This window comes from Carettochelys insculpta, chromosome 6 (genome assembly GCF_033958435.1).
Source record: "Carettochelys insculpta isolate YL-2023 chromosome 6, ASM3395843v1, whole genome shotgun sequence".
Lineage (NCBI taxonomy): Eukaryota > Metazoa > Chordata > Testudines > Carettochelyidae > Carettochelys > Carettochelys insculpta.
In genome coordinates, this window is record NC_134142.1 from 123,939,354 (window position 1) to 123,954,032 (window position 14,679).

At 42.4% G+C, this 14,679-nt stretch overlaps 2 protein-coding genes across 2 annotated transcripts; both read right to left on the reverse strand.

Annotated features, from left to right (window-relative positions):
* Positions 1 to 6,293: 6,293 nt before the first annotated feature.
* LOC142014970 (olfactory receptor 5W2-like) lies at positions 6,294 to 7,232 on the reverse strand. The gene has a single exon (XM_074998300.1). The coding sequence runs from the start codon at positions 7,230 to 7,232 to the stop codon at positions 6,294 to 6,296; it is 939 nt and encodes a 312-aa protein (XP_074854401.1).
* Positions 7,233 to 11,927: 4,695 nt separating this feature from the next.
* LOC142014076 (olfactory receptor 5AR1-like) lies at positions 11,928 to 12,866 on the reverse strand. The gene has a single exon (XM_074996100.1). The coding sequence runs from the start codon at positions 12,864 to 12,866 to the stop codon at positions 11,928 to 11,930; it is 939 nt and encodes a 312-aa protein (XP_074852201.1).
* Between the last annotated feature and the right edge of the window lie 1,813 nt (positions 12,867 to 14,679).

The following is a 14,679-nucleotide window of genomic DNA, read 5'->3' on the forward strand; positions in this document are numbered from 1 at the left end:
TATTTTGAAGTTAACTTCGACGTTAGGAGGCAAGACGTCGAAGTCGCTAACCCCATGAGGGAATGGGAATAGCGCCCTACTTCGACGTTCAACGTCGAAGTAGGGACTGTGTAGTCGTTGCGCGTCCCGCAATTTCGAAATAGCGGGGTCCGCCATGGCAGCCATCAGCTGAGGGGTTGAGAGATGCTCTCTCTCCAGCCCCTGCGGGGCTCTATGGTCACCGTGGGCAGCAGCCCTTAGCCCAGGGCTTCTGGCTGCTGCTGCGGCAGCTGGGGATCCATGCTGCAGGCACAGGGTCTGCAACCAGTTGTCGGCTCTGTGTATCTTGTGTTGTTTAGTGCAAGTGTGTCTGGGAGGGGCCCTTTAAGGGAGCGGCTTGCTGTTGAGTCCACACTGTGACCCTGTCTGCAGCTGTGCCTGGCACCCTTATTTCGATGTGTGCTACTTTTGCATGTAGACATTCCCTCGCAGCGCCTATTTCGATGTGGTGCCGCGCAACGTCGAAGTTGAACATCGACGTTGCCAGCCCTGGAGGACGTGTAGACGTTACTCATCGAAATAGCCTATTAGCTATTTCGATGTTGGCTTCACGTGTAGATGTAGCCAATGATTCATTGCTGTGTGTTTCTTTGGAGGTGGAAAGGATGGGACTGTGGAGTTTCATGGTGATAGACCATTTTCACATTCCCACAAATATTAAAGGGTGTTATTGTGCACTTTAGAAGTTCACCTCAATGGAATTTGTTTTGATTGTGCCACTGATTACACAGGTCTATGGATACGGCTACCCTTTTCATATGCTTAAGAGACAGTCATCATCTCACATTTTATGTTTTGCAAGTTTTAATTATTGATGTGCTTTTTGTCTTGAATTTTGGAGACTGTAGTTTGTGCTGGGCTGTAATTCTTCATGTGAGACCCAGCTACAGACAGCCACTGCTATAGGCAAATTTATTGCACAGTATCTTTGTAACAATTTTTCTCCAGTCTATGAATCTTGAACATAAGGATAACGTGAAGAATGGCATCATCCAAAGATAAGCGTGAAACTATTACCAAAATTTTACCAGAGAAGAAACAATGAGGTTGGGCCCACACAAGGATCATCTGAAGATAATGATTGTTTACATCATTGCATTTACCCATCTGGTTAAGAAGGACACGGCCACCAGCTGGAAGCAGAGTTCTGGGGACACAATTGCTGTGTAGAGTAGTATATTAGAGCAGGTCACATACTTGTCTTAGACTATCACAACCACCAGTTGGCATTGCATCGCCATTGAAGGGCAGAAAAAACAGAGTGTAGCCACACAGACAGAGGAAGAAATGGCTTTCCTCCCAGCTAACAAGTCTTCTAGCACCTTGTCATGGGATGCCAGGGCTATGCAAAGAACTTCCACCTACGGCTACTGTCACTACCTCTGAGAGGTTCAGGAGCAAGAGAATCACGTGATGTTTTTCAATACAAACAGCACAGAGGTCTAACTTGCAGGTCACAGGGGCTACAGATGCTGAATGGAGTGTATATCTTTTACTGTCCAGCACCATCCTGGACAATACAAGCTCCCACAAAGTCTGTTATCTTATTAATAGAAAACATGAACAATTCATGTTCTCACATAAAGGTTCCTGAATGTTTCAGTATCAAAACACACTGGCTTTGCTAAAATAATAACAGATTTGTTGACTAAAATAAAATGACGTTAAGTGATTACAAATAATTGGGCTTAAAGGTCAGAACTGGCTATAAAGACATGAAAGATAAAGTGCAATTAATACCTAATTTAAGAGACTAAATGAATTCAAGGCAGAGATTTTTCTTACCACCTGTTTTGCAGTCTTACTAGCTGGGTGCCCTTAAGGCAGGCGGAATCCTCCCCCAGTCCAATGTTCCCTGATGATGTTGATGTCGAGAGGAGACAGAAAAGGGCTACGTCTACACGTGCCCCAAACTTCGAAATGGCCATGCAAATGGCCATTTCGAAGTTTGGGGCACGTGTAGACATGGCCGAGGAGGAACAGTACCTATGAAGCAGCTGACTTCTCCTATTATACTCATCTCTCTTTTGCAGGATTCACTTTCAGCGAGGTTCAGGAAACAATGCAGATTTCTCACTCTCACCCTTCTTCCTGCCCAAGAATAGCCTCTTAACAAGGTCACAATATAATGGTTGTGTTGACACGCAGCTACGGCACCAATTTGCATTTTGCCTCTGAAGAGCTTGTTTGTGCCCACATCTCTGAAGTGGGTCTGCCCCACGAAAGCTCAGCACCCCATAAGTTATTTTGTGAGTCTTTGAAGTGCTACATGACTGCTTTTTTGTTTCACCTTCAAAAATGTTATAGAGATGAATCTTATAGCATCGCATACAATGTTCCACACACACTTTACCAGTCCACTGATGACTAGCAGATTATGAGCTTTAAAATGATACCTCAAAAGGCATGCTTTGTACAAAATGTATCAGTCTTACAAAAGAGGTAAGTAAAGATGTACAGACTGTCACCACGTATAAATAATTTTAATCCATCCTGCTTGCTTGTGGGGCTGGTGTTAATTTAAGGAGCCGCAAAATGCCTGAAGATAAAGAGCTCCACTGCAACAACCTGAGAATATATCAGGAAGACGGGCCTCGTGTTTATATGCCTGCAAAATATGGGATACTCTGATTGCACTGTATGTAATTTGCAGAAGATCAAAGGGGAATTCATGAAGTGTCCTTGAATAATTCAAAAATCAGTATTGGAGATTTTGGGAGACATCCTCAGCTCATTTGTTTGATATACATTGTGAATCTGAAGAAGGTTGCATTGCTGCAAAGAATGAGGAACTGGGTCAGAACCCTCTTATATACATCAGTTTTCCTCTATTGCCATGAGAAGCAAAGATTGTCTAGTAGGTAGAGCATGAGCTTAGCTACTACTGTGTAATTTGGGGCTCAGATCCTGGCTCAACTGTAGACCTCTAGTCTCCTTCAGTGTTGCACATTTAATTTCTGTGTGTCTCAGCTATTCATATGTAATATGGAGATAACACAGCACTTCCTAATACTGGAGTTCTTACAACGTATATAAGAAATGTTTTAAGGCGCTCAGCATTACTACTTTGATGTGGGCCATATAAGGAGTTGCAAACATTTATCTACCCACTTATAAGGCAGGTAAGTGTGGTTCCTGCCAGTCAGAGATGGGCAAAGGGAAGCAGAGAAAATGTAAGATCCACATTTTCATGTTTCTCTATATATAACCTGAATTACTTAGTAATTTTGGAAATACTTCTTCCTAATAGTTGGGGTGAGAAGAAGCAATTATATATTGCACAGACAAGAAGACATTTTATTTGAAACAATTCTTGCATTCTGAAAGGAATGGTTTAGTTTTTCATCATTGAACATGGAATGTAAAAATAAAGTTTCTAACCCATATGGTCATTTTTGACATTTTGCATTTACAGTTCATGGAATCATATAGAAGCTGGAGAGTAAAACGTCTGTCTGCCTTTACTACACACAACAGCAAATACTGAAGCACCTTATCAGTTCATTAATGTTGCTGATAGAAGCTAAGATCACCCACAGAGTTCACTTCCTCAGACCTTTAGTATCGAATGTAGACTGGGCCTTGAAATCAAAGGGACCGTGTCTCATTCTTCTCTTTGTTACCATTTGGTACAGTAAACAGATATATTCTGGATTAATATTTTTGTCAGAAACAATGAAATTTGATTCACTTGAAACTATTCAGAATTGTGCTACAAATTCTTTTCAGGGCTTTGGCCCCCATCTCTTTGTGTGGCGGGGAAGAGTTTAAGTACTGGTCACAAAGCAGGCAAAGTTAGGAGACAGTGGTAGTGCCTTCCCTTGGCAATATCTTGCCCGAGAGTAAGGTTGTCTACTGTGAGATGGGAGATCCAGGTTCAATTTTCTTTTTGCCCAGTGATGGGCAAAGATAAGCACATGGGTTTCCTGCATGGCCAAAGAGAATGTCGGCCACAGAGCAATCTGCTATTCCAGGGATCAGCAACCAAAACTGCAAGAAGAGCCATTTTTTCCAGTTCCGTAAAAAGCTCCATATGTCAAGAACCACAATAAATATAATTAAATAACATCAAGCCATGCTTTTTGCAACCCTTATTTTAAGAACAGTGCATACACGGTGATTTGCAATGCAATACATGATTATTACAGGACGTTCACAAATTTTTTACATATTCTATTTCTTCACAATTTTGGGGGGTGTTTGCACCCCTATCTTCCTGACTTTCACCCCCAAATCCTCTCTGTCTCTGGGGGATAGTAGGAGGCACAAGCCTATGTTTTGAGATCACATACTATTTGCTATTTAGATAAGAGCTGTTCATTTCGGGGCTTTTAGATGTTCACCCGTTGTCAAAAATAATCAGAAGGGCTTTTTTTTTTAACTTTGCCATTATAGTGTTGGGAGTCACAATGAAGTCCTTAAAGAGCCACTTGCAGCTCCAGAGCTTCAGGTTGTGGACTCCCGTGCTAGTCCAATTTGAGTAGTTTTCAGCCTCACCTATAAAAGCTGTTCTATGTGGATAGCTATTTAAGTTCTTCTTGGCAGTCACTCAATAACAAGTAGGATGTCTTCATGTCACCCTCCAATAATCATTGGAACAGACATGAATTTGAGCATCTCACCTTCTAGAGGAGCAATGCTAACACCAGTCTACATAGTCACTTTCTCTTTCTGGATCTGTGATTCTTCCCAGGTTTTATCCAGAATGGAAGAGCTTCAACAGGAGTGACTGAGGTCACAGCATCACAAGTGGTCAAATTAGCAATGCTGCAATTAACACAGCAGTGTAGATTTAGCACGCTGGGTGAAGACATGTCAAGTGGATGGGAGAGTAATCTCTCATCGACATTTGTATTCCATCTACCTCAGAAACTTAGAGCCACCCTTGATCTTTTTCAGGGTTGGTCTACACTAACACTTCCTGGTGATCTATGTTACAATACTTCAGTTATGCAACTATCTCATAGACAGCACAGTGGGGGCATAAGTCATTCTAAGTGACTTTCACATGAACTAATGTAACTTGGAGCAAATTACAGCATTCACCCAGATTAACTCTTTGAATAATATAGGCCAGATGATGGTCCAATCACCAAGGTGCTGTCCTTCAGTGTGGGAGACCCACTTTAAATAGCTTTTCCTCACCTGACAGGTTTTTCCTCACCTGACAGGTTGGACCTGTGTCCCACTAAACACCGGGTTAAAGTGTACAAGGGAAGCCATCCCATCGTCCCTTAACTCTTGTCCAACTTCTCAGTCTGGCCCTTCATTGTCTTGGCTTTTACACTGAAAAGTACCCAGAAGGTGAGGAAATGTTTCATTTATAGTTGTGGCAAATGTTTCCTTCAACAACAAAGGAAATTTTGGTCAACGTTTTCCATTTACCAAACATTTAGGGAATGTTCAAGTTTGGCTTGGGTCAAATGGAATATTTTCTAGGCATTTGTGAATTCAAAAATCAGCCAGTGGCCCAGTTCTGTGTGGTTCTCACTCCTGGTCCTCTGAGCCATACAATTCCCAGATGAGTCTATAACATTGTCCAACACAATTAAGAACAAAAATTCATAGTGAACATGCTGAAGCAGTATAAGTATGTAGTGTCTGATATGGCTTTATCTTTCTATTTAAATCTGTAGAGAAAACACATACTTCCCACACTATTTTGTACTCACTGTAGTGTGAAGAGTCATAGAGATACACACACCAAGCTCTTTCTCCTGGAAAGCTTATCTTTGTTCCTACTTGTTTACATGTTCCCTTAAATTTAAAACAAAGGCAATTGTGAGGAAAATGGACTTTCCCCTCCTTGTGCCTGGAAAGAAACCAGGTGACTATCTCTACAACACCACAGAGCAGGTAAAGAACTATAGAATATCAGGACAGTGTGCAAAGCTACTTTTAGCTCAGCCATAGGATTCACATACACCATATGTGGCAATGAGTAATAAAACCCAACCTGCTACAAGGAGGAAGATCGATTTGATGTCCTCTTCTTCTTTCTCAACATGCACTGCTCCATGTTTTGAATGCACATCCAATATATCTATATACAGACACATGAAAGAGATACCTCCTCAAACTTTGCTGGGACAACAATCCATGATCTCACTTCATACCAGCACACCTTGTTAGACTGCAGAATCATTACTACTCATTAAAATATGATAATAAACAACACCACTGTGCAAAATTGCAATACAATGAGTTGGAACTAAATTCATCTGTATTGCTCAGCCAGACTGAGTTAAACAGATTCAAGATTTGCTAAGGAATTTATTAATTGCTTTTCTCAGAGTATCCTTCACCTCCATATTCCTCAGGCTATAGATGAGGGGATTCAACATGGGGATCACTGTTGTGTAAAACACAGAGGCCACTTTATCTGTGTCCATGGAATAGCTGGAGGAGGGTCGAAAATACATGAATAGGACAGTGCCATAAAACATGATCACTGCAGTCAAATGGAAAGTGCAGGTGGAGAAGGCTTTGCTACGGCCATCAGCAGAGCGGATCCCTAGGATGGTGGAGAAGATATAGACATAGGAGAGGAGGACAGTCACAACACTGGTCACTTCAACATAGCACATGGAGGCAAACATCACAATCTCACTGATGCGGGTGTCAGAGCAGGAGAGCGCCAGCACTGGGGGGATGTCACAGAAAAAATGATTGATGATGTTGGAGCTGCAGAATGACAGCTGAAATGTAAAATACGTGAGTATCAATGAATCCAGAAACCCCACTGCATAGACCCCAGCCACCAGCTGTTTACAACGCTGACTGGACATAGTGACCGTATAGAGCAGTGGGTTGCAGATGGCTGCATAACGGTCATACGCCATCACAGCCAGCAAGAGAAACTCAACATCTGAAAAAGAGATAAAGAAATACATCTGCAAAACACAGCCAGTGTAAGAAATGCTTTTCCTCTCTGCTAGGAAATTCAGTAGCATCTTTGGGGAAATTATTGTGGAATAGCAGAGATCACAAAAAGACAAATTACTGAGGAAAAAGTACATGGGGGTGTGAAGTCGAGGCTCAGTCCTGATTAACAAGATCATCCCCCCGTTCCCCACCAGGCTGAGAATATAAATCAGTAAGAACACGACAAATAGGGGGACTTGCAGCTCTGGACGATCTGTCAGTCCTAAAAAAATGAACTCAGTTGCCTGCGTGCGATTTCCCTCTTCCATCTGTTCTGAGCAGAGATCAGGAAGTTACAGTGATGTGGGCCAGTGGAAGGACCAGGCAACCTATCACTTTTCTGTAATGAAATAAATGAAGAAAAACAGAGGTCAGTTTCTTAATGGACACTGATACCAGCTCAGGACAGGGCTTAGCCCACAGAGCCAGATGTTCACAGCTGGTCATTCCATTTGCACACACAGTACAAATACATGGACACATGGGTTAATCATGCCCCACACACAAACACTCCAGTTCTTGAAGCCGAGGAGGAAACAATGACTTATGACTGTGCTGTGAGTGAATCAGGGTAAAAATCATCTGAGACTGGAGATCTTATTCCTTATCTAAAGAAAGGGTGAGGGTAAACGTGTGCCAATCTCTTTTCCCACTTTGGGCCAGGGGAGTTCTGTGGCTTGATATGTCATTTTGGGATAACGTTTGCTCACTGAGCTAATTAAGCTTTTTGGCCCCTGAATATTGGATTTGAATTAGTCTGTGGGAAAACCCAGAGCATTGTCTTCTGTGACTGTGTAATTGCCAATTGTTTTTCCATCCAGAAAGGTTGTTCCCTTAGCTCACAGGCTAGAAGTTGGTGCTCAGGCCTTTAGTGCTGAAGGCACTGAACGTCGTATCTGCTGACCACTATGGTGTCTGTATGTGTGAGTCTGACTGTGAAACAGGACAATAGCACATACCTGCTGAGAAGACAGAGACATGTGTAGCATTTCCCCACAGACAGAAACTTCCAGCTTGGAGCATTCAGGATGTTTTATACTGAGATCTGTGATTCATTGGGCATGCTCCCTGAAACAATGGGGAATTCTTGAACTCCGAGAGACATAACACCTAATTAATGCACTCAGAGAACAAATCCCCTTTCAGTGTAACTCATGCACTAGGGAATAATTTGGACCACTATTTCCTCCTGTGTTGTTAAATGATGCAATTGACATTTGAGTTACGGAATATGAGGCTAAGGGGGTATTTCATCCTTTTGTTTTTCTACTGAGTAAACCTGATCAACAAATGATGGATTTGCTTTGTCGTTTGTGGAGACCAAAAGCTACTAGATAAAAACTTAATATATCATTCCAGAAAAAAAATCAGAGGCGCCTCAGATATAATATACCAACATTGCCTTCTATGGGCCAAACATGAGCATTGGATTATATTCCTATGTGGTTTTTTTTTTTGTCTCTCCTCTTGTAAAGAAGCTCAGGAACGTCGCTGGAGTCCTTCAGCCAAAGTTTGAAGAGGAGGGGAGTATGATATTTTTATGGAAAACTGTTAATTTCCATGGAAAAGACAAGTTAATGAAAAAATAATTGAACTGAAGATCCAATTTCCCATAAAAATTGATGAAAACATTTCAATCCTCCTTAGCAACACATTTCATTTCAAAGGAATGGAAAGTTAGATACAACAGAAATGTGCTAATTGTTTACAGCTGTAGCTTATGTCTTCTTAGTGATTCAGGGTTTCAGAATCACCTCATTGAATGTAAAACCTGTAAGACATGTAAGAGTACAGCAATCTATCTATCTATCTATCTATCTACTTATCTATCTATGAGTAACCTAACAAGGGAAGGATATAGAATACCTTAGTGATTGAAATAGATAGATAGATAGGCTGGCATAATCTTACATATAGTCCAGGTTTAAATTCCACTACCGTGTCCTTTCCTTGCTAGGTTACTCCTCAAGGGACAAAAGATAAGTTAACTCATTTCTCATTTCTCTTTTGCAAGAATCATCTCCAGCTGAGTTTTAGGAGACAGCGCTTGAGGGGATGAAAAAAATCCCCCAGCTCTTTGTTTGTCAAAGCCTCTAGGTCAGAGAGTGGCGACCCACCCCTCTCTCTCATCCCCTTCTCTGATTTCTCTCTCATCACCTTCTTTCGGCCCAAGAATGGCATCTTTACAGGTCATGGCCTGTTTGATTGTGTTGCCATCCATTTGCATTTTGGCTCTGAGCAGCTGTGCCTGCTTTTCTAAATGGGGGCCATCTAATAATATTGTACAGGAGAAGCAGAGAGCTGGCAGTCTCCAGGGGCCTGGATAATGTGGGAAGCATCTCTGCATTTCTGGAAGGATGCAACCTTGGGCAGAAGGGGCGAGGCTGGGATCAGCCAGGTGTCAGTGCTGTCTGAAACGTGGTGTGCCCTCTCACTTCCTTCACCCCCCGCAAGCCCTCACCACTGCCTGGAGTGTGGCACACAGCTCTCCAGTGGCTAGTTATGGGCCCACAGCTCAGGGCACTACCATTGCGACAATAGCAGCGGAGGTGGCCAGGAGTACCAGGCCATTTTGAATCAGTGGGCCCTGGGGCACTTGGCCCTTTTTCCCCACCAGTCAGCAGGTCTGCAGTACACTTTTCTAACTTTTCACACAACATTGTCACACGCTTTTTTTTTACCAGGACAATGATTACAGTGGATTATGAGCTTTTAATTTATGTCTCACAAGACATGTGTTCTACAAAATTTATCACAGTCTTGCAAAAGAGGTGAGCATAAGTGTACAGACTGTCACTACGTGTAAATAATTTCTTTTCCATCCTGTTAACCCATGGCCGAAAGCTTTAAATTAGAAAGCTTCACTTGGGTTTAAGGTAAAGGAGTCCATTGCAACAGCTTGACAGCTAAGATCGTATCAGGAAAATGCGGGATGATTGGACAGCAGTGCACGTAATTTGCAGTGTATTTTCAAAATGGGAATCCACCAAGTTGCCTTGAATAGTTATAAAGTCGGTATTGGATACCATGAGAGACATCCTCCACTCATTTGTAAGACATACGTGATGAATCTGAAGAATTTGGCGCAAATGTATAGAAAGAGGGACTGGGTTGTGATTTTCTTACCTAGAGGTTTTACACCACTGTTCCTCTATTGCTATGAGAACAAAAAGACTGCCTAATCAGAAGACCATGAGCTTAGCACGGTGTAATTTGGGACTGAGGTCCTGGCTCAACTGTAGATCTCATGTCATCCTTTAACGTTGAATATTTATTTTCTGCGTGCCTTAGCTCTCCATCCATAAAATGGAAATCATATTGCACTTCCCACCATGGAATGTATGACAATAAATACAATAAAGATTTTGAGATATTCAGAGATACTGTGTTCATGAGGTCCATAAAGGATTTTAAAACAGCTACAGATCTTGTTATCAGGCACACAAGTGTGGTTACTGCCAGTCAGAGATGGGCAAAGGAGGTAGGAAAAATTTAAGATCCACATTTTCAGATTTGTCCATTTGTACTCTGAACTGAATGCTTTTGAAAACACTGCTTCTAAAGAGGTGGAGTGAGAAGAGGCAGTTACAGATTATACAGGAAGATATTTTTATTTCAAACAATCCCTGCATTCTAAACTAAATGTTTTAATTTTTCCTTATAGAAAGTAGAAAGTTTAAATATATTTGGTAACACATACGGTCATTTTTAAATTATGTATTTATAGTGAATGGAATCATACAGAAGCTGGGAAGGGAAGTATCTATCTACCATTACTGTAAACATCATTAAATACGAACCATCAAATCAATTCATTAATGTTGCCTAAGCTCACCTTGTCTAGAAATTCTGAGGGTCTGCTTAGTCTTTAGTACCGAGGAAGAGCTTTGAAATCAATGGCTCCATAATCCCTTCTTCTTATTGTCAATCTTCAGTGCAGTGACCAAGGAGTCTGGAAATGGGTACACTAATTCTGGACTAAATATTTATTGTTAAAAATAATTCATTTTGATTCAATTGAAACTATTGGCAAATATGTTATGAATTCTCCAAATGGCTTTATCTCCAAAGCCATGTGAATGTTCTGGATGGTGAAGAGTTTAGGTTTTGGATCCAAACGAGCAAAAGTTAGGAGGTGGTGTTCGCCCTTTATAATATTTTGCTCAATAGTTAGGGTGTTCACCTATGATGTGGGACATCCAGGTTCCCCCAGTGATGGGCAGAAATCTGCACTTGGGTTTCCTTCATGGACAGGGAGAATCTCAGCCAATTAATGCACTATTCTAGACCAGGTTGCTCTCAGCCTCGCCTTTCAAATCTCTTTTACTCTGTAGGAAAGTTGTTCCACTGTGCATAAATAATTAAATAACCTTTGGAGCAGACATGAAGTTAAGCATCTCACCCTGTAGGTGGGTGACTCTATAACCTGTTCGTAGAACCATTCTTTCCTTCTGGCCCTGTGATTCTTCCCTTGTCTTATCCAGAATGAAACAGCTTCCACAGGAGAGACTGAAGCCATATCTACATTGCTGGCTAAATTGACACTGCTGCAATCAAGGAAGGTCTACTGAAGACATACCAAGTCAACAGCAGAGCACTTGCCCATTGATGTCTATAATCCATCTCCCTCATGAAGTAGTTCAGTCACCCAACTTTCCAATATATATAAATTTTTGATTTGATCTATTGTAATGTAATCAGTGTGACACTTCGGAAAACCTTGGCCAAGAGTGTTCCCAGTGGAGAACTGTAATCCACAAAGATGTGGCACAATCTGAGAGGTCCCATTGCTGTGGTAATAACTTAGTAACACCCAGAAGCCTGATCTCAGTGCGGGTCAACCGGGCTTGTTGGAATATAAAAAGAAATTGTAAAAAACATATATAGTAATAATACGAGCATGGGATGTCAAATTACATTGCAATGAGCTTGGAATTATTCAACCAGCAATGAGTTAAACAGGATCAAGAATTGGTTAGAAGTTTATTCATTGCTTTTCTCAGGGCATCCTTCACTTCTGTATTCCTGAGGCTATAGATGAGAGGGTTCAACAGGGGGATAACCAGCATGTAAAACACAGAGGCCATTTTGTCGGTGTCCATGGAATAGCTGGAGGAGGGTCGAAAATACATGAAAAGGACAGTGTCATAAAATATGACCACTGCAGTCAAGTGGAAAGTGCATGTGGAAAAGGCTTTGCGCCGGCCCTCCATGGAACAGATCCCCAGGATGGTGGAGAAGATATAGACATAGGAGAGGAGGACAGTCACAACACTGGTCACTTCAATGTAACACATGGAGGCAAACATCACAATCTCACTGAGGCGGATGTCAGAACAGGAGAGCGCCAGCACTGGGGGGATGTCACAGCAGAAATGATTGATGACATTGGAGCTGCAAAATGACAGCTGAAATGTAAAATATGTCAGTATGAATGAATCCAGCAACCCCACAGCAGAGATCCCAGCCACCAGCTGTTTGCATCTCTGTTTAGACATGGTAACTGTATAGAGCAGTGGGTTACAGATGGCTGCATAACGGTCGTAGGCCATCACAGCCAGCAAGAGACACTCAAAATCTGAAAAAGCGATGAAGAGATAGATTTGTGCAGCGCAGGCAGTGTAAGATATTCTTTTGCTCTCAGCCAAGAAGTCCAATAGCATCTTCAGGGAAATGATCGAGGAATAGCAGAGATCACAGAAAGACAAATTACCAAGAAAAAAGTACATGGGGGTGTGAAGTCGGGGGTCAGTCATGATTAGCAAGAGCATCCCCCCGTTTCCCACCAGGGTCATAACATAGATCAGAAGGAACACCACAAACAGAGGGATCTGCAAGTCTGGATGATCTGTCAGTCCTGAGAGAATGAACTCCTTCACCACCGAGCGATTTCCCTTTTCCATCACCTCTGAGCAGAGATCAGGCAGTTACCCTGATGTGGGTAGAAGGATAGTCCTGGCAAACGGAAATGAAATAATTGAAGACAAATGGAGATCAGTTATTTCAGGGGCACCGGCACCAGATCAGGGAAGGGCTTGGTCCACAGAGCCACATGTTCATAACTCCCCATTCCACATGTTTGATAAAATGCTCAATCTGCTAATTAAGCCTTTTTTGTCATCTGAAAATTACATTTACTTTATTCTGTATGAAAATCCAGAGACACATTGGAAAATGCTGGTTTCAGTGACTATGCAATAGCCTAATTTTTACAACAGAGAGGGCCATTCCCTTAGCTCATTGAGTAGGGCGTGGTGCTGTTAGTGTTATCATTCTTGAATTCAATACCTGCTGATCCCCCAGGTGTCTATATGTGTGTGTGACTGTAATCCAGGACTATGGCACATACCTGCTGAGGAGAGACATGTGGAGGTGTTTCCCCATTGACACAAACTGCCAGTTTGGAGCATTCGAGTACTTTTATACTGAGATTTGTTATCTACGGGACATGCTTCGTGAATCAACTGGGAATGACTGAGATGAGAGAGGCACAACACCTAATTAATGCACTCAGAGGACCAAAGTCACCCTTGGTGTAACTTATACCGTGGGGATTAATTTGGACCACTCTTTACTCCTGTGCTATTAAATGATGTGATTTCTATCAGAATTATAGCAGGAAGAAGAAGTCCTCTGGCAACTTATAGACTACGGCTTTTTTGGAGCATAACCTTTGGTGGGCAAAGACCTGCTTCGTCAATGTCCAGTGCATCTGACAAAGCAGGTCTTTATATATAAATAAATGACATTGGAGATGCACACTGGCTACAGCTTAAAGTGACCTCAGGAGGCTATCTAGTGCAGTCCCCTGCTCCCTTGGCAGGACCAAGCACCATCCCGGCCATCTATTTGCCCCAATGAGCCTCCTCAAGGATTGAGCTCACAATACTGGATTTAGCAGGCTAATGCTCAAGCCTCTGAGCTAAGCCTCCAGTCTTTGGCCATGAAAGCTTATGCCCCAAAAAATCTGTTAGTCTTTAAGATGCCACAGGACTTCTTGTTGTTTTTGCAGATACAGACTAACACGGCTACCCCTTTGATACAGGGTTATGGAGTATGAGGCTAAGCAGGGGTATTTCATCCTCTTCTTTCTATACTGAGTGAAACTAATCAACAAATGTGGCTTTGTTTTGTTGTTTGGGGAGACCAAAAGATTTTGGTTGAAAACTTAATATATCTTCTCAAAAAAAAAAAGTCACACAGCACCCTGGCCGTGTCTACACATGCCCCAAACTTCGAAATGGCCATGCAAATGGCCATTTCGAAGTTTACTAATGAAGCGCTGAAATGCATATTCAGCGCTTCATTAGCATGCGGGCGGCAGCGGCGCTTCGAAATTGACGCTCCTTGCCGCTGCTTGGTGCGTCCAGATGGGGCTCCTTTTCGAAAGGACGCCGCCTACTTCGAAGTCCCCTTCATGGGAATAAGGGGACTTCGAAGTAGGCGGCGTCCTTTCGAAAAGGAGCCCTGTCTGGATGCGCCGCGCGGCAGCAAGGCGCGTCAATTTCGAAGCACTGCTGCCACCCGCATGCTAATGAAGCGCTGAATATGCATTTCAGCGCTTCATTAGTAAACTTCGAAACGGTCATTTGCATGGCCATTTCGAAGTTTGGGGCACGTGTAGATGTAGCCCCTAAGATACCAGCTGCCAACATTCTCTTCTATGGGCCACACGTGTATGCTGGAATCCCTTCCCCATGATGCCGAATGGCCCGT

Bases quoted from the DNA above. Each gene is read 5' to 3' on its own strand.
- LOC142014970 (XM_074998300.1), bottom strand. From the start codon at position 7,232: ATGGAAGAGGGAAATCGCACGCAGGCAACTGAGTTCATTTTTTTAGGA.
- LOC142014076 (XM_074996100.1), bottom strand. From the start codon at position 12,866: ATGGAAAAGGGAAATCGCTCGGTGGTGAAGGAGTTCATTCTCTCAGGA.